Raw genomic sequence first — 18699 nt, 5'->3', positions numbered from 1 at the left:
GGCTTTTTTGGACCATTTTGATACCATTTTGGTGCCATCTTGAGGCCATTTTAGCACCAACCTGAGACCATTTTAGAACCATTTTCAGACCATTCTGACGCCATTTTTGGACCATTTTGAGGTCATTTTGAGACCATTTTATTGCCATTTTGGCATCATTCTGAGGCCATTTTGTTCCCATTTTAAAGCCATTCTGAGACCATCTTGAGGCCATTTTGGCACCATTTTAAGGTCATTTAGGGGGATTTTGGAGCCATTTTGAAAGAAATTTTGCTGGAATATGGGACCATTTTGGGACCATTCTGAGAACATCTTGAGGCCATTTTGGCACCACGTTGAGACCAATTTTGTGACCATTCTGAGGCCATTTTGGCACCATTTTAGGACCATTTTGACACCATCTTGAGGCCATTTTGGTGCCAATTTGGGACCATTTTAACATCATTTGGGTGGGATTTTGGAGCCACTTTGAGAGGCATTTGGTGGAATTTGGGACCATTTTGGGGCCGTTTTAGGACCATTTTTACACTGTTTTCAGGCCATTTTGGGGTCATTTTGGGACCATTTTGAGGTCATTTGGGTTGGATTTTGGGGCCATTTTGAAAGGAATTTTGCTGGAATTTGGGACCATTCTGAGGCCATTTTGTGGTCATCTTGAGCCCATTTTGGGGCCATTTTAAGATCATTTGGGTTGGATTTTGGAGCCACTTTGAGAGGAATTTTGCTGAAAGTTGGGCCCATTTTAAGAGGAATTTAGGGAGGATTTTGATCCTTTGATCCCCTTTTGTTCCCTTTCTGGGGCCGTCTCAGGGCTCTCCGTTACCGTGCTCCGAGTCCCGGTCGTTCCCATCGCTGTCGCTGCGGGGATTTTTGGGATCCTCATTCCCATCATTGTTCCCAGGCTCATTCCTGGTGTCATTCCCCTCATTGTTCCCCTCATTGTTCTCCTCCTCGTTCCCATCCTCGTTGCCATCCCCGCTCCGGGACCGTTTCCGTTTCCGGGGCCCCTCGGGCTCCCAGCGCCCCCCGGAGCGCGCGCGGAATCCGCGGCGCCGCGCCTGCAACGGGAGAATTCCAGAGAATTCAGGGAAAAATGGGAACAGGAAAGGGAAAGGGAGCAGGAGGGGAGTGCCAGGAAATGAGGGAGGGGGGGATGGGAATTGGAGAGAGGAGGTGGGATCTGGGGGATCAAGGTTTGGAATATTGGGAATCAAGGTTTGGAATTTGGGGATCAAGGTTTGGAATTTGGGGTTAAAATTTGGACTTCTGGAGATAAAGGTTTGGAATTTTAGGGATAAAGGTTTGGAATTTGGGGGACAAAGTTTGGAATTTGGGGGTAAAGATTTGGAATTTTGGCATATAAATTAGGAATTCAAAGGAGAAGGCTCTGGAATTTTGGAGATAAAGGTTCAGAATTTTGGGATAGAGATTGGGAATTCTGGGCAGAAGGCTTTGGAATTTTGGAGATAAAGATTTGGAATTTGGGGGATCAAGGTGTGGTATTTGGGGAATGGTTTGGAATTTGGGGGATCAAGGTGTGGAATTTCGGGAATGGTTTGGAATTTGGGGGATCAAGGTTTGGAATTTTGGAAATAAAGGTTTGGAATTTTGGGGATCAAGGTTTGGAATTTGGGGGATCAAGGTTTGGTATTTTAGGGAATAAAGGTTTGGAATTTGGGGGATGAAATTTTGGAATTTTGGGGATCAAGGTTTGGAATTTGGGGGATCAAGGTTTGGAATTTTAGGGATAAAGATTGGAATTTGGGGATAGAGATTGGAATTCTGAGGAGAAAGTTTTGGAATTTTGAAAATAAAGGTTTGGAATTTGGGGATCAAAGTGTGGAATTTGAGGGCAAAAGCTTGGAATTTAGGGGATAAGGTTTGAAATTTTAGGCAATAAAGATTTGGAATTTGGGGGATGAAGGTTTGGAATTTTGGAAATAAAGTTTTGGAATTTGGGGGATCAAGGTGTGGAATTTGGAGAATGGTTTGGAATTTGAGGGATCAAGGTTTGGAATTTTAGGGATAAAGGTTTGGAATTTTGGAGATAAAGGTTTGGAAATTGGGGATCAAGGTTTGGAAATTGGGGATCAAGGTTTGGAAATTTGGGGATAAAGGTTTGGAATTTTGGGGATAAAGGTTTGGAATTTGGGGGATGAAGGTTTGGAATTTTAGGGATAGAGGTTTGGAATTCTAAGAAGAAAGCTTTGGAGTTTTGGAGATAAAGGTTTGGAATTTTGGAAATAAAGGTTTGGAATTTGAGGATAAAATTTTGGAATTTTGGAGATGAAGTTTTGGAATTTGGGAATCAAGGTTTGGAATTTGGGGATAAATATTTGGAATTCTGGGGAGAAAGCTTTGGAATTTTAGAGATAAAGGTTTGGAATTTTGGGGAAAAAGGTTTCCAATTTTGGAAATAAAGGTTTGGAATTTGGGGATGAAGTTTTGGAATTTGAGACAAAGGTTTGGAATTTGGGGAGATTTGGAATTCTGGGGATAAAGGTTTGGAATTTGGGGGATGGTTTGGAATTTGGGAGACGAAGATTTGGAATTTTGGAGATCAAAGTTTGGAATTCTGGGCAGAAGGCTTTGGAATTTTGCAGACAAAGGTTTGGAATTTTAGGGATAAAGGCTTGGTATTTGGGGATAAAGGTTTGGAATTTTGGATGATGAAGGTTTGGAATTTGGGGATAAAGGTTTGGAATTTTGGGGATGTTTGGAATTTGGGGATCAAGATCTGGAATTTGGGGATCATGGTCTGGAATTTGAGGGTAAAGGTTTGGAATTTGGGAAGAATTTATTTCAGGAATAAAGTGGGAAACAGTGCGGAAAAGCAGAGAAAAGCAGGGAAAAACTGCAGAAAAGAAAGTGGGAAAAGTGGGGAAAAAAGTGGGAAAAAGTGGGAAAAACTGAAAAAAGAGGGGAAAAGTGGGAAAAACTGGGGGAAAAGTGGGATTAACTGGGAAAAAAAAGCGGGCAAAAAGTGGGAAAAACTGGGAAAAAAGAGGGAAAAAGTGGGAGAAAAAAACTGGGAAAAAATGGGAAAAAAAGCGGGGGAAAACCTGGGGAAAAAAAAGTGGGGAAAGTGGGAAAAAAGTGGGAAAAACTGGGGGGAAAAAAGAGGGAAAAAAATTGGGAAAAATGGGTGGGAAAGTGGGAAAAACTGGGAAAAAAAGTGGGGAAAAGTGGGAAAAAAGAGGGAAAAAGTGGGGAAAAAAAATAATTTAAAAGTAGGACAAAGCACTCACCATGTGCAGGCCGCCGTTCCAGGGCAGAGCTCCCATCCTGTCCCTCCTCCTCATCCCGTAGGGCCCGCGGCCCATCCCCGCCATTCCCAGCATGCCCAGCTCGCCGGGATAATCGGGATAATCGCCGGGATAATCGCCATAATCGTACTCGGGATAGTCGGGATAGTCGGGGTAGTCGGGATAGTCGGGATAGTCGGGATAGTCCGGGCCCAGCGCTTGGGAGAAGAGCGAGGGCAGCCCCCGGGCCCCGCGGCTCCCGCCGGGATTCCCCGGGAATTGCAGCTCGTTCCAACGGGAACCGGCCGGGAACGGCTCCGGGAGGCGGCGCCGGAAGCGGCTGCGGCCGGAAGTGACGGAGGGAGCGGAAGCGGAAGTGGGGCCGGAAGTGGCGCGGAGCAGGCCCAGGGAGCCGCGGGGCCGGGCGGGATCGCGGGCCGGGAACGGAGAGTTCCGCTCGCGCTCCGGGCCCGCCTCGCCCAGGGGGAATCCGGGGCGGAACGGATCCCGGGCAGGGCGAGAGTCCAGAGCCGAGAAGGAATCGAAACGGAAAGAGCTGGGGGAGAAACGGGATGGAAATCGGGATTAGTGAGGGAAAAGGGGAATGGAAATGGAAAATGGGATTAGTGGGGGAATGGAAATGGAAAATGGGATTAGTGAGGGAATGGGATTGGAAATGGGAATGGAAATTGGGATTAGGAGGGGAAATGGGAATGGAAATGGGAATGGAAATGGGAATGGAAATGAGGATTAGTGGGGAAATGGGAATGAAAATGGGAATGGAAATTGGGAATGGAAATTGGGATTAGTGGGGAAATGGGAATGGAAAATGGGAATGGAAATTGGGATTAGTGGGGAAATGGGAATGAAAATGGGAATGGAAATGAGGATTAGTGGGGAAATGGGAATGGAAAACAGGAATGGAAATTGGGAATGGAAATTGGGATTAGTGGGGAAATGGAAATGGGATTGGAAAATGGGAATGGAAAATGGGAATGGAAATTGGGATTAGTGGGGAAATGGGAATGAAAATGGGAATGGAAATTGAGAATAGAAATTGGGAATGGAAATTGGGATTAGAGGGGGAATGGGAATAAAATCTGGGATTGGGAGGGGGAATGGGGATGGAAATCAAGATTAGTGGGAAAATGGGAATGGAAATTGTGAATGGAAAATGGGAATGGAAATTGGGATTAGTGGGGGAAATGGGAACGGAAAATGGGAATAAAATCTGGGAGTAGTGGGGGAATGGGAATGAAAATGGAAATTGGGAATGGAAATCAGGATTAGTGCAGGAAATGGGAATGGAAATTGGGATTAGGGGGAAATGGGAATGGAAATTGGGATTAGTGGGGGAATGGGAATGGAAATTGGGATTAGTGGGGGAATGGGAATGGAGATTGGGAATGGAAAATGGGAATGGAAATTGGGATTAGTGGGGGAATGGGAATAAAATCTGGGATTAGGGGGAAATGGGAATGGAAATCGTCATTAGTGGGGAAAGGGGAATGAAAAATGGGAATGGAAAATGGGATTGGGGAAGGGGAATGGAGATTGGGAATGGAAAATGGGATTGGGGGAAAGGGCAATGGGAATGGAGATTGGGATTGGGGGGAAATGGGAATGGAGATTGGGATTGGGGGTGAGAAGGGGAATGCAAATGGGAATGGAGATTGGGACTAGGGGAAAGGAAATGGGATTGGAGATTGGGATTGGACGGGAAATGGGAATGGAAATGGGAGTGGAAGTTGGGACTGGGGGGAAAGGAAATTAGGATTAGGGGGGAAAAGGGGAATGGAAATGGGAATGGAGACTGGGACTGGGGGGAAATGAGAATGGGAATTGGGATAAGGGGGGGAAAAGGGAAATGGGAATGGAAATGGGAGTGGAGATTGGGACTGGGGGAAATGGGAATAGAAAAGGGAATGGAAATGGGAATGGGAATGGGGAGAAAAGAGAATGGAAAGTGGGATTAGGGGGAAATGGGAATGGAAATTGGGATTGGGGGGAAATGGAAATTGGGACTGGGGGTGGGAAGAGGAATGGAAATGGAAATGGAGATTGGGACTGGGGGAAATGGGAATGGAAATGGGAATGGACACTGGGACTGGGGGCAGGAAGGGGAATGGAAATGGGAGTGGAAATGGAAATGGAAATGGGAATTGGGATTAGGGGGGAAAAGGGGACTGGGATGGGGTGAGTGTGGCACCTGTCCTGCTCCTGGCGCCCGTCCCCCGCCGAGCCCTCCTTGGCCAGCAGGTCCAGCCGCTGGTTGATCTTGGCAATGAGGGAATCAGAGCCAGCCCCCAGCTCTGCTGATCCCGAGGATCCCAGGCCCAGGGAGGAGCCTGAGCCTGAGCCAAAGGTGGAGCCTGAGGATCCCAACCCCAGGGAGGAGCCTGAGCCCGAGCCAAAGGTGGATCCTGAGCCAAAGGTGGATCCAGAGCCAAAGGTGGATCCAGATCCTGCTCCAAAGGTGGATCCAGATCCTGTCCCAAAGGTGGAACCAGACCCTGCTCCAAAGGTGGATCCTGATCCAGCCCCAAAGGTGGATCCAGATCCAAAGCCAGACCCCGAGGATCCCAAGCCCAGCGCGGATCCCGACGAGCCGAACGTTCCCGATGCCGAGGGGAAGGAGGAGCCAGCAGATCCAAAGGAGGATCCAGCAGATCCAAAGGAGGATCCAGCAGACCCAAAGGTGCCTCCTGACCCTGCTGATCCAAAGGTGCCTCCTGATCCCGATCCCGAGGGTCCCTCTCCGGGTCCCAGCCCCAGCTCGGCGCCCTTGGGGGGGTCCCAGGAGCCGCCCGGGGCCGCCCCTCCCCCGTAGCCGTAGGAGGCTCCCGGCGGCGTCGGCGCCGAGCTGGGCGGGGTGTAGAACTCATAGCCCTCGTAGCCTGGGGGTGAAAGGGTTAATGAGACATTAATTAATTAATTACAGGCTCATTAAATGGGGAAATGAAGAATTAGAGGGGTGGGATCCCAGCAGGAAAAACCCTGGGATGATTTCAAAGGGAATTTGTGGACTCGATGAATTTTGGGATCATTCCAAGGGAATTTGGGGAGTGTAGAACTCATAGCCCTCGTAACCTGGGGGTGAAAGGGTTAATGAGACATTAATTAATTAATTATGGGCTCATTAAACAGGGAAATGAAGATTTAGAGGGGTGGGATCCCAGTAGGAAAAGCCCTGGGATCATTCCAGGGGAATTTGTGGACTCGATGAATTTTGGGATCATTCCAAGGAAATTTGGGGGGTGTAGAACTCATAGCCCTCATAACCTGGGGGTGAAGGGGTTAATGAGACATTAATTAATTAATTACAGGTTCATTAAATGGGGAAATGAAGAATTGGAGGGGTGGGATCACAGCAGGAAAAGCCCCAGGATGATTTCAAAGGATCGTTCCAAGGGATCGTTCCAAAGGGATTTGGGGACTCTGAATTTTGGAATCATTCCAAGGGAATCTGGGGAGTTCAGAACTCACAGCCCTCATAGCCTGGGGGTGAAAGGGTTAATGAGACATTAATTAATTAATTACAGGCTCATTAAAAAGGGAAATGAAGAATTAGAGGGGTGGGATCCCAGCAGGAAAAGCCTCGACATCATTCCAAGGGAATCTGGGGACTCGATGAATTTTGGGATCATTCCAAGGGAATTTGGGGGGTGTAGAACTCATAGCCCTCATAACCTGGGGGTGAAAGGGTTAATGAGACATTAATTAATTAATTACAGGCTCATTAAAAAGGGAAATTAAGATTTAGAGGGGTGGGATCACAGCAGGAAAAGCCCCAGGATGATTTCAAAGGGAATTTGGGGGCTCTGGGAATTTTGGGATCATTCCAAAGGAATTTGGGGAGTTGAAAACTCATGGCCCTTGCAGCATGGGGGTGAAAGGGTTAATTAGGCATTAATTAATTAATTACAGGCTCATTAAACAGGGAAATGAAGAATTAAAGGGGTGAGATCCCAGCAGGAAAAGCCCTGGGATCATTCCAAGGGAATTTGGGAACTCTGGGAATTTTGGGATCATTCCAAGGGAATTTGGGGAGTGTAGAACTCACAGCCCTCATAGCCTGGCTCTGAAAGGGTTAATTAGCCATTAATCAGTTAATTAATTAATTTAATTAGGAGGTGATGAAAGAATTAGAGGAGTGGGATCCCAGCAGGAAAAGCTCTGGGATCATTCCAAGGGGAAAAAACAAAATCCAAGGGAATGTGGGGGGAGAATTTTGGCTCTGGATTAAGAGACTTCAGAGCCTGGGGATTAATTAATTAATTGGTTAATTAGGAGCTAATTAAAAAGGGAAATTAAGAATTAGAAGGGTGGGATGCCAGCAGGAAAAGCTACAAAAAATGTGAGGAATAAGGGAGGAAAAAGAGCAAAAAGTGGGAAAAGGAAAAAGAAAGGAAAAAAGTGGGGGGAAAAAAATGGGGAAAAAAAACAGGAAAAGAGGCAAAATGTGGGGAAGAATCTGCTGGGAATTCCCAGATCCCAAAAGATCCCAAAAAATCCCAAAAGATCCCAAAAAATGCCAAAAAATCCCAAACCCACCTTGCCAGCTCGTGTTCGTGGCGTAGGAACCTGGGGAAAAAAACGGGAAAAATTGGAATTTTTAATGGGAATTTTTAATGGGAATTTTTAATGGGAAAATTCAGAATTTGGGGGGTGAAATCAGTGGGGATTTGTGGGAATTTTGGGATTGAGGGAATGGAGGGGTGGGGTGGAGTTTGATGGGTTTGGATCAAGAATTAAAAAGGGAAAAAGTTTGGGAGAAGTGGGGAGGAAAAAAATTGGAAAAATTGGGAAAAAATCGGGGAAAGGGGTGAGAAAATGGGGAAAGGGGAGATAAAAAGGAGAAAAAAATGGGGAAAAGTTGGGGGGAAAGAGAGGAAAAAAGGGAGAAAAGGGGGAAATGGGAGAAAAAAAATAGAAAAAAAGGAAAAGGGGAAAATGAGAAAAAGGGGAAAGGGGAAAAAAAGGAGAAAAATGGGGAAAAAAGGGAAGAACAAGGGGAAGGAAAAAGAAAAAAAAAAGAGAAAAAATGGGGAGAGAAGGGAGCAAAAGAAAAAAAGGAAAAAATGGATAAAAAGGAGGAAAGGGGGAAAAAAAAGAGAAATAGAGAAAGAAAAAGGAGAAAAAAGAAAAAATATGGAAAAGGTGGAGGAAGAACAAGGAGAAGGCAAAAGGGAGGAAAAATGAAATTGGGGAGGGAAAAAAAGAGAAAAATGGGGGGGGGAGGAGAAAAGAAGAGTGGAAGGAAAATTGGGGAAAATTTGGGGAAAATTTGGGAAAAATGTGGGGAAAATTTGGGGAAAATTTGGGAAAAATTTGGGGAAAATTTGGGGAAAATTTGGGGAACTCACCCTGGGTGCCGGAGGCCCCGGTGCTCCAGGTGCCGTATCCTGGGAAAGGGAGGAGCTGTCAGCAGGGATGGGAAATTCCCAATGTTCCCAAAATTCCAATCCCAAATCCCAGCCCCAAATCCCAATTCCTAAATCCCAAATCCCAATCCCAAATCCCAGCCCCAATCCCAGCCCCAAATCCCAAATCCTAAATCCCAGCCCCAAATCCCAAATCCCAGCTCCAAATCCCAAATCCTAAATTCCAGCCCCAGATCCCAGTCCCAAATTCTAAATCCCAGCCCCAAATCCCAAATTCCAACCTCAAATTCCAAATCCCAAATCCCAGCCCCAAATTCTAAATCCCAGCCCCAATTCCAGCCCCAAATCCTAAATCCTTAATCCCAGCCCCAAATCCCAAATCCAAGATCCAAATCCTAAATCCCAGTCCCAAATCCTAAATCCCAGTCCCAAATCCTAAATCCCAGCCTCAAATGCCAAATCCCAGCCCCAAATCCCAAATTCCAGCCTCAAATCCTAAATTCCAGCCCCAAGTCCCAGCCCCAATTCCAGGCCCAAATCCTAAATCCCAAATCCCAAATTCCAGCCTCAAATCCCAAATCCTAAATCCCAGCTCCAAATCCTAAATCCTAAATTCCAGCCCCAGATCCCAGTCCCAAATCCTAAATTCCAGCCTCAAATCCTAAATTCCAATCCCAAATCCCAGCCTCAAATTCTAAATTCCAACCCCAATCCCAAATTCCAGCCCCAAATCCCAGCTACAAATCCTAAATCCCAATCCCAAATCCTTAATCCCAGCCCCAATCCCAGCCTTAAACCCTAAATTCCAGCCCCAAATTCTAAATTCCAACCCCAAATCCTAAATCCCAGCCTCAAATCCCAATTCCCAGCCCCAAATCCCAAATCCTAAATCCCAGCCCCAAATCCTAAATCCCAGCCTCAAATCCCAAATCCTAAATCCTTAATCCTATCCCCAAATCCTAAATTCCAGCCCCAAGTCCCAGCCCCAAATCCTAAATCCCAGCCCCAAATCCTAAATCCCAGCCTCAAATCCCAAATCCTAAATCCTCAATCTCAGCCCCAAATCCTAAATCCCAGCCCCAAATCCTAAATTCCAGCCTCAAAATCTAAATCCCAAATCCCAGCCCCAAATTTTAAATCCCAGCCCCAATCCCAAATCCCAGCTCCAAATCCTAAATTCCAATCTCAAATTCAAAATCCCAAATCCCAAATCCCAGCCCCAAATCCCAAAATCCCAAATCCCAAATCCCAAAGGGGAGCCTGGAAAAGAAGCCAAGCCACCAACAAATGATCCCAAAAAAATAAAAATAAAAATAAAAATAGCAGGAATTCTGTGTTTTCCATCCAAATTCCCACTTGGAGCTGTTGCTAAGGGAAATTTGGGATTTTTTTCAAGAAATTGGTGTTGTTTGTCCCAAATTTCTCTGTTTTCCAACAAATTTTATCCTTTTTGGGATGAAATTCCTTCTTTTATGCTGTTCCAACTCTCATTGTCCTGTTTTTTTTCTCAAAAAATTGAGATAAAATTTCAGTTTTCCAGTGGGAATTAAGACTTAATTTCACAATGAAATATTCCATGAATATTTCCAGGAGAAAAAACTCTTTGGAATAATTCCTGGTCTCCATTTGTTGGGATAAAATCCATAGAATTGATTTAAAAAACAGGAAAAAATCAAAATAAAACACTGGGAAAGGAGCAAAAGTGAATTTGATGGAGCTGAGGGTGGAAATCCCTGATTTTTATGGAATTTTTTTCCCCCAAGGAGAAGAGTTTTGAGTAATTAATTCTGGGAATTCAATCCACTCATCCCAAAATTGGAGAATTTGGAATATTTAGGGTTGGTTTTCCACATTTTTATCCCCTTTGAACAATTTGAAACAGTCAAGGATTGTCAGAATTCCAAAATCCAGGGAAAATCCAGGATCCAATCCATCAAAAATTCAGATTTATTCCAGTCCAATCCAGGTGTTCATTCCATGAATCCACAGAAATCTTGGTTGCCACAATTTTTCCAGGTTTTTTTCATCCACAAAAAAAAAAAATATCCAGGATTAGGAAAAGTTGAATTATTCCTGATTTCATTTTTCACTTTTATTTTCCAACTCAGTTTTTATTCCTTCAAAAAAAAATCCTTTTTAAAGCCATGGGAAAAAAGAGTTTAAAACCAGGATGGAGCAAATTTGAGATCCTAAATTCCCACTAAAACAGGAACAGCTCCTTTTATGTGGATCCTGAAAGAATTCCAGCCAGGATTCCATAAATTCCAGGTGGGAATTCAGTGATAAATCCCATTGGTGCCATCAAATCCAAGAAAAATTGTCCTGGTGGGATTTTTGTGTCCTTAAATGGAAAGAAAATTCAATTTCCAGGGATTTTTGGAGCTCCTGATTGTGGATTTAAGGCAAGGAAAGGATGGAGAGCTCCAGATGGGAACAGAATCCAGGATTTTGGGAATATTTCTCCTCTGCCATCCCAAAAAACTCCAGTGAGGGGCTTTGATACAGCTGGAAAATCTTGGATTGAGGGAATTCCTGCAATTCCCAGCTCAGGATCCTTGGATTTGCTTTAAAGGAGGTGAAATCCTGGTGGGAAAGGGAATTCTGAGGGCACCAGGGTTGGGATTTTCCCAGGAAATTTTCTTTTCCTCATCCCTTTTTCCAGGCTGAGGAATCCAAGGGAAAATCCAAGGGAGATCCTGAAGGGATCCAGGGGAATTTCCAGGGGGAATCCTGAGGGGATCCAGGGGAATTTCCAGAATTTTCAGGGGGGAAACCAGGGGGAATCAAGGAAAAATTCCAAGGGAGCTCCTGAGGGAATCCAGGTGGGATCCAAGATCATTTCCAGGGGAAATCCTGAGGGAATCCCGGGGAATTTCCAGGGAAGATCCTGAAGGGATCCAGGGGGAATCCTGAGGGGATCCAGGTGGGATCAAGGAGAAATTCCAGAGGGAATTTCCAGTGAGACTCCTGAGGGAATCCAGGGGAAATTCCAGGGAGAACCCTGAGGGGATCCACAAGAATTTCCAGGGGAAATCTTGAGGGGATCCACAGTAATTTCCAGGGAAAATCCTAAGGGGATCCAGGTGGGATCAAGAGGAAATTCCAGAGGGAATTTCCAGTGAGACTTCTGAGGGGATCCAGGGGAAATTCCAGGAGAATTCAGGTGGGATCCAGAATAATCTTCCAGGGGGAATCCTGAGGGGGAATCCTGAGGGAATCCAGGGGAAATTCCAGGGAGAACCCTGAGGGGATCCACAAGAATTTCCAGGGGGATTCCTGAGGGGATCCACAAGAATTTCCAGAGGAGATCCTGAGGGAATCCAGGAAAATTTCCAGGGCGAATCCAGGCGGGAATTCCAAGGGAGATTCAGAGGGCGATCCAACGGGGCTGCGAAGTTGGGGACTCCAGGGGGATCCCCATGAGGAGAGCACACGGGACGTCCTATGAAGGGCACAGAAGTGCCAGGAAGGGGACACGGGACCTCCCCCGGTTGTCGCCACGGTTGGGACGGGACAGGACGAGGGAAACTGAGGCACAGGTAGAGGGGGCGGGGCCCCGGCCGCCATTTTGTGTCGTCTTCAGAAATGGGCCCGGCGCCATTTCCGCCCCCCCGCCCCCCTCAGGGCACGACCCCCCCCCCTCAGCCCCAACAACCAATCAGCGCCGCCCTAGCGGTGAGTGACGTGGCACTCAGCCAATCAGCGGCGCCGCCGCCTCACGGCGGGGCGGGCGCTGCGCTTCCCGCTGCGGCGGAGCACCCCCCCCCGCCCCCCGCCGGTAACGGAGCCGGTGCTGAGGAAGCGAAGGGAAGGAGCCGCCACCACCCCTGGGGAGCATCAGAATTGCGGGGCCGCCCCACCCCGCACCTACCGCCGTATCCCGGCTCCATCTCCGCCACCTCCGGCCGGTGCTGCCGCCGCCGCCGCTTCCCCGCCCGCCTCAGCCGCTCGCGCACGCGCGTCACGGCCGGCCTCCCGCTAGGCCCCGCCCACAACTCTTCTGATTGGTTGAGCTCCCCAGCAGCGCTGCCCGCCCCCGACTCCCATTGGTCAGTCTGGTTCCCGCCCATGATCTGATTGGTGGAGGCGCTCTCTCCCTGAGGGCACGACCTGTCAATCACAGGAGTTCTGGCTCCGGATTGGACGGTGCTGCGGGGCGCGCCCTTTGCCGGCGGTGCCGGGGAGGAGGGGCCGCCATGGAGCCCCCGGGGCCGGGAGCGGCGCGGCCCCGAACCGACCCCGAAATGGCCCCGGAACGGCCTCAAAGTGGCCTTGAAATGGCCCCAAAGTGGCCTTGAAACGGCCCCGGAGCGGCCCCTCACAGTGACAATGTCCCCGGTGCCTCACCGTGAGTGTCCCCAGCCCCTCAGTGACAGCGGTCCCAAATCCCCTCAGAGTCCCCAAATCCCCTCAGAGTCCCCAAATCCCCTCAGAGTCCCCAAATCCCCTCAGAGTATCCCCAAATATCTTCAGGGTCCTCAAATCCTTTCATACTGTTTGCAAATCCCCTCAGTGTCCCCAGATATCCATCAAGTGTCCACAAATCCCCTCACAGTGCCCCCAAATCCCCTCAGGGTCCCCAAATCCCCTCAGAATTTCCGAAAATCCCCTCACGGTGTCCCCAAATCCCCTCAGAATTTCCCCAAATCCCCTCAAAAGTGTCCCCAGATCCTCTCAGGGTCCCCAGATGCCTTTTTCCAACGCTTCACCCATCATCATTTTTTCCATAATTTTCCATCTCTTTCCCTTTTTTTTTTTTTTTTTTTTTTTTTTTTTTTCCTATCCCTTTTCCATTCCTGGCAGGAATTTCCCCATTCCCGCAGGAATTTTCCCTTTCCTGGCAGGAAATTTTTTCATTCCTGAAAGAATTTTCTCAATCCTGGCAGGAATTTTTCTACTCCTGAGGAAATTTTTCCCATTCCTGGCAGGAATTTCCCCATTCCAGAGGGAATTTTCCCATCCCTGGAAGGAATTTTCCCAATCCTGGCCAGAAATTTCCTCATTCCAAAAGGAATTTTCCCAATCCTGACAGGAATTTCCCCATTCCTGGTAGAAATTTTGCCTTTCCTGGAAGGAATTCTCCCATTCCTGAAGGAATTTTCCCCATTCTTGAAGGAATTTCCCCATTCCTGAAGGAATTTCCCCATTCCAGAAGGAATTTTCCCAATCCTGTCAGAAATTTTCCCATTCCTGAAGGAATTTTCTCTTTCCTGGCAGGAATTTTCCCATTCTTGAAGGAATTTTCCCAATCCTGGCAGGAATTCCCCCATTCCAGAAGGAATTTCCCCATTTCTGAAGGAATTTTTCCCAATCCTGGCCAGAAATTTCCTCACTCCAGAAGGAATTTTCCCAATTCTGGCAGGAATTCTCCCATTCCTGAAGGAATTCTCCCATTCCTGGCAGGAATTCTCCCATTCCAGAAGGATTTTTTTTTCCCATTCCTGAAGGAATTTCTCCATTCCTGGCCAGAAATTTCCTCATTCTAGAAGGAATTTTCCCAATCCTGTCAAGAATTCCCCCATTCCAGAAGGAATTTCCCCCATTTCTGAAGGAATTTTTCCCAATCCTGGCCAGAAATTTTCTCATTCCAAAAGAAATTTTCCCAATTCTGGCAGGAATTCTCCCATTCCTGAAGGACTTTTTCCATTCCTGGCAGGAATTTCCCCAATCCTGGCAGGAATTTTCCCATTCTTGAAGGAATTTCCCCATTCCAGAAGGAATTTCCTCATTCCTGGCAGGAATTCTCCCATTCCTGGCTGGAATTTTCCCATTCCTGAAGGAATTTTCCCATTCCTGAAAGAATTTTCTCAATCCTGTCAGGAATTTTTGTACTCCTGAGGAAATTTTTTCCATTCCTGGCTGGAATTTTCCCATTCCAGAAGGATTTTTTTCCTATTCTTCAAGGAATTTCTCCATTCATGGCCAGAAATTTCCTCATTCCAGAAGGAATTTCCCCATTCCTGGCAGGAATTTCCCAATTCCACAAGGAATTTTCTCTTTCCTGGCAGGAATTTCCCCAATTCCACAAGGAATTTTTCCATTCCTGGCAGGAATTCTCCCATTCCTGGCAGGAATTTTCCCATTCCAGAAGGATTTTTTTTCCCATTCTTGAAGGAATTTCTCCATTCCTGGCCAGAAATTTCCTCATTCTAGAAGGAATTTTCCCAATCCTGTCAAGAATTCCCCCATTCCAGAAGGAATTTCCCCATTTCTGAAGGAATTTTTCCCAATCCTGGCCAGAAATTTTCTCATTCCAAAAGAAATTTTCCCAATTCTGGCAGGAATTCTCCCATTCCTGAAGGAATTTTTCCATTCCTGGCAGGAATTTCCCCAATCCTGGCAGGAATTTTCCCATTCTTGAAGGAATTTCCCCATTCCAGAAGGAATTTTCCCAATCCTGGCAGGAATTCTCCCATTCCAGAAGGAATTTTCCCAATCCTGGCAGGAATTCTCCCATTCCAGAAGGAATTTTCCCAATCCTGGCAGGAATTCTCCCATTCCAGAAGGCATTTCCCCTTTCCTGGCAGGAATTTTCCCTTTCCTGGCAGGAAATTTTTTCATTCCTGAAAGAATTTTCTCAATCCTGACAGGAATTTGTCTACTCCTGAGGAAATTTTTTCCATTCCTGGCAGGAATTTCCCCATTCCAGAAGGAATTTCCCCATTTCTGAAGGAATTTTTCCCAATCCTGGCCAGAAATTTTCTCATTCCAAAAGAAATTTTCCCAATTCTGGCAGGAATTCTCCCATTCCTGAAGGACTTTTTCCATTCCTGGCAGGAATTTCCCCATTTCTGGCAGGAATTTCCCCATCCCACCCCCACCTGGACCTTCCCAAACCCCACAATTCCCACAAAAACCCAAACCCCACAATTCCCACAAAAACCCAAACCCCACAATTCCCACAAAACCCAAACCCCACAATTCCCACAAAACCCAAACCCCACAATTCCCACAAAACCCAAACCCCACCTCCACCAGGACCCCAAAATTCCAAATTTTCCCCCGAATTTTGAGCAGGAAAATCCCAACTCCAACCACACCAGCAGCAGGATGGGGCTGGAAACTCCTAAAAAACCCCAGAAATTTGGGATTTGGGCACTTCCAAGGATCAGAGAGTCGGGATAAGCTCGGGATGAGTCCTTTAAAATCCACAAAAACTTCGGGAATTTTCCCTTTTCACAACGGACACAACGGCACCGAACGCTCCGAGAGGGGAGGGGAAAAAACAGCTGGAAAATGGGGAAAAAATGGGAAAAACGAGGGGAAAACAGCAGGAAAAGAGCAGGAAAAAGGGGATCCACAGCCACAGGAAATCCTGGAAAAATCTGAGAGGTGAGGGGGACAAATCCCAGCCTTGTCCCTCCTGGAAAAATCCCCATTCCTCAGGGAAAAATGGGGAAAAATTCCCATAAATCCACCTGGGAAAAAAAGAAATTAAAATGGGATTGGGGCAAAACTTTGGGAGATGTGGTAGAAAAAAAAATAATTTCCATAAGAATTGGATAGAATTTTTTGGGAATTGTTTTTCTTGGGAATTCCCAGAAAAAAAAAATTTAAAATACCCAATGGAATTATTTTGTTTTTTCAAGAAATCCCCAAAAAAATCCGACAAAATTCATTTTTTTTTTCTGGGAATCCCCCCCAAAAAAATTCCTTTTTTTTCTTAGGAATTCCCCCCCAAAAAATTGCAAAAGAATTCCCTGTTTTTCCCAGGAGTTCCTGGGATTTGGGGCTGGGCAGGGGGAACATCCACGGACACGGATCCGACACATCCAGGGAATTTTTGGGTCCTTTTTCCCCTCAGGAATTCACTCCTGGAACATTCCAGAAATTCCAGAGCTTTCCTCTTCCTGCTGCTGCTCTTCCCTTGGGAATCCCTCTGGGAATTCTTCAGGAGTTTGGGAATTTTCTGCTTTTTCTGCCTCTGGATTTGTCCCTGTTCCCTTTTCAGCTGCTGGAATTTCCTCAGGGTTTTTTATTTCCTCAGGATTTTTGTTTTCCTCAAGATTTTCAGAATTTCCCTCAGGATCTCCAGGAGTTTTGGGATTTTCCTCAAGATTTTGGGGATTTTCTTCAGGATTTTGGGGATTTTCTTCATGAATTTGGGGATTTTCTTCAGGATTTTCTTCAGGATTTTGGGGATTTTCTTTGAGATTTTGGGGATTTTCTTGAGGATTTTCTTCAGGATTTTCAGGATTTTCCTCCCCTGCTCCTTCCCCCTCCTCGTGCTCCTCCTTTTCCTCAGGATCATCTGTGAAGGGATTTTCTCCCTGGAAAAAAACCAGGAAAAAAAAGGGAAAAAAATGTTCCACAAAAAAAACCTCCAAATCACAAAATATTCCCAAAAAATATTTCCCAAAAAAGCCCCAAAACCCCCAAAAATTCCCAAAAAATGTCCTCAAAACCTCAAAATATTCCCAAACCCCCCCCAAAATCCCAAAATATTCCCAAAAATTCCCCTAAACATTCCCAAAAGATCTGCCCAAAATATTCCCAAAAATTCCCAAAAATATTCCTAAAAAAACCCCAAAATCCCAAAATACTCCCCCAAAAAACCCAAAATATTTTTTAAAAATTCCCCAAAACACCAAAATATTCCCCAAAAACCCCCAAAATATTCCCAGAAATTCCCTAAAACATTCCCAAAAAACTTCAAAATAATTTTAGAAATTCCCCAAAATACCAAATTATTCCCCAAACCCCCCAAAATCCCAAAATCCTCCCCTAAAAAACTCAAAATATTTTTTAAAACTCCCCAAAACACCAAAATTATTCCCAAACCCCAACCAAATCCCAAAATATTCCCAAAAATTCCCCAAAATCCCAAAATATTCCCCAAAACCCCCAAAAAATTCCCAAAAAATCCCCAAAAATTCCCAAAAAAACCCCAAAAAATTCCCAAAAAACTCCAAAATATTCCCCAAAAACCCCCCAAAATTCCCAAAAAATTCCCCCAAAAAATCCCAAAAAATCCCCCAAAAAATCCCCAAAATTCCCCAAAATATTCCCAAAAAAAATCCAAAAAATCCCAAAAAATCCCCAAAAAATCCCCAAAAAACCCAAAAAAAATCCCAAAAAATCCCAAAAAATCCCAAAAAATCCCCCAAATCCCCTCCTGGGTGATTCCCACCCTGGGAATTTGGGAATTTTGGGAATTCTCAGTACCTTGAGGTACTTTTCCAGCTTTTTGCTGATGAGTTTGTTGTTGAGGATGCTCCTGGCCACCACCAGCGAGGATTTCTTGGATTGTTCCATCATGGCCTGGGAAGGGAAAAAGGGAATTTTAGGGTGGGGACAGAAATCCCAAAAGTTCCTAAAAAAATCCCCAAAAAAATCCCAAAAAATCCAAAAAAATTCCCAAAAAAAATCCCAAAAAATCCCCCAAAAAATCCCAAAAATTCCAAAAAAAATAAAAAAAAATCCCAAAAAATTCCCCCAAAAAAATCCCCAAAAAAATCCCAAAAATTCCCAAAAAATCCCTAAAAAATCCCCGAAAAATTCCTAAAAAATCCCCCAAAAATCCCCAAAAAATCCCCAAAAAATCCCCCCAAAAATTCCCAAAAAATTCCAAAAAAATGCCCCAAAAAATTCCAAAAAAATCCCCCAAAAAATCCCCCAAAAAATCCCAAAAATTCCCCAAAAATTCACAAAAATTCCCCAAAAAATCCCTGGGAATTGCAGGGTGGGTACAGGAATTCCAAAAATTCCCAAAAAAATCCCAAAAAATTCCCAAAAAAATCCCAAAAAAATCCCCCAAAAAATCCCCCAAAAAATTCCCCAAAAAATTCCCCAAAAAATCCCCAAAAAAATCCCAAAAATTCCACAAAAATTCACAAAAATTCCCAAAAAATTCCCTGGGAATTGCAGGGTGGGTACAGGAATTCCAAAAATTCCCAAAAAAATAAAAAAAAAATTCCCAAAAAAATCCCAAAAAAATCCCCCAAAAAATTCCCAAAAAATCCCCCAAAAAATCCCAAAAAAATCCCAAAAAAATCCCAAAAAAATCCCCCAAAAAATTCCAAAAAAATCCCCCCAAAAAATCCCCAAAAATTCCCAAAAAATTCCCAAAA

The 18699-nt window shown here is 45.4% G+C and overlaps 2 protein-coding genes across 2 annotated transcripts in view; both read right to left on the bottom strand.

Annotated features, from left to right (window-relative positions):
- Positions 1 to 12581, bottom strand: part of AKAP8 (A-kinase anchoring protein 8) — a gene marked incomplete at its 3' end in the record, with an annotated part of 43504 nt that extends 30923 nt beyond the window's left edge. Inside the window, exons 1-6 of the mRNA XM_033083699.1 lie at positions 12501 to 12581; positions 8612 to 8650; positions 7800 to 7829; positions 5455 to 6142; positions 3249 to 3801; positions 824 to 1058 (exon numbers count right to left, since the gene is read on the bottom strand). Coding sequence (XP_032939590.1) covers positions 824 to 1058; positions 3249 to 3801; positions 5455 to 6142; positions 7800 to 7829; positions 8612 to 8650; positions 12501 to 12519 — 1564 coding nt within the window. The remainder of the gene's footprint in view (positions 1 to 823; positions 1059 to 3248; positions 3802 to 5454; positions 6143 to 7799; positions 7830 to 8611; positions 8651 to 12500) is intronic.
- A 9-nt stretch (positions 12582 to 12590) lies between these two features.
- AKAP8L (A-kinase anchoring protein 8 like) overlaps positions 12591 to 18699 on the bottom strand; it is a 34314-nt gene continuing 28205 nt past the window's right edge. Inside the window, 3 exon segments of the mRNA XM_033083698.1 lie at positions 12591 to 12726; positions 16799 to 16899; positions 17795 to 17890. Coding sequence (XP_032939589.1) covers positions 12591 to 12726; positions 16799 to 16899; positions 17795 to 17890 — 333 coding nt within the window.

This window comes from Catharus ustulatus, chromosome 33, assembly GCF_009819885.2.
Source record: "Catharus ustulatus isolate bCatUst1 chromosome 33, bCatUst1.pri.v2, whole genome shotgun sequence".
NCBI lineage: Eukaryota > Metazoa > Chordata > Aves > Passeriformes > Turdidae > Catharus > Catharus ustulatus.
The sequence above is the reverse complement of the archived record's forward strand: the minus strand, read 5'-3'. Positions and strand labels throughout refer to the sequence as shown.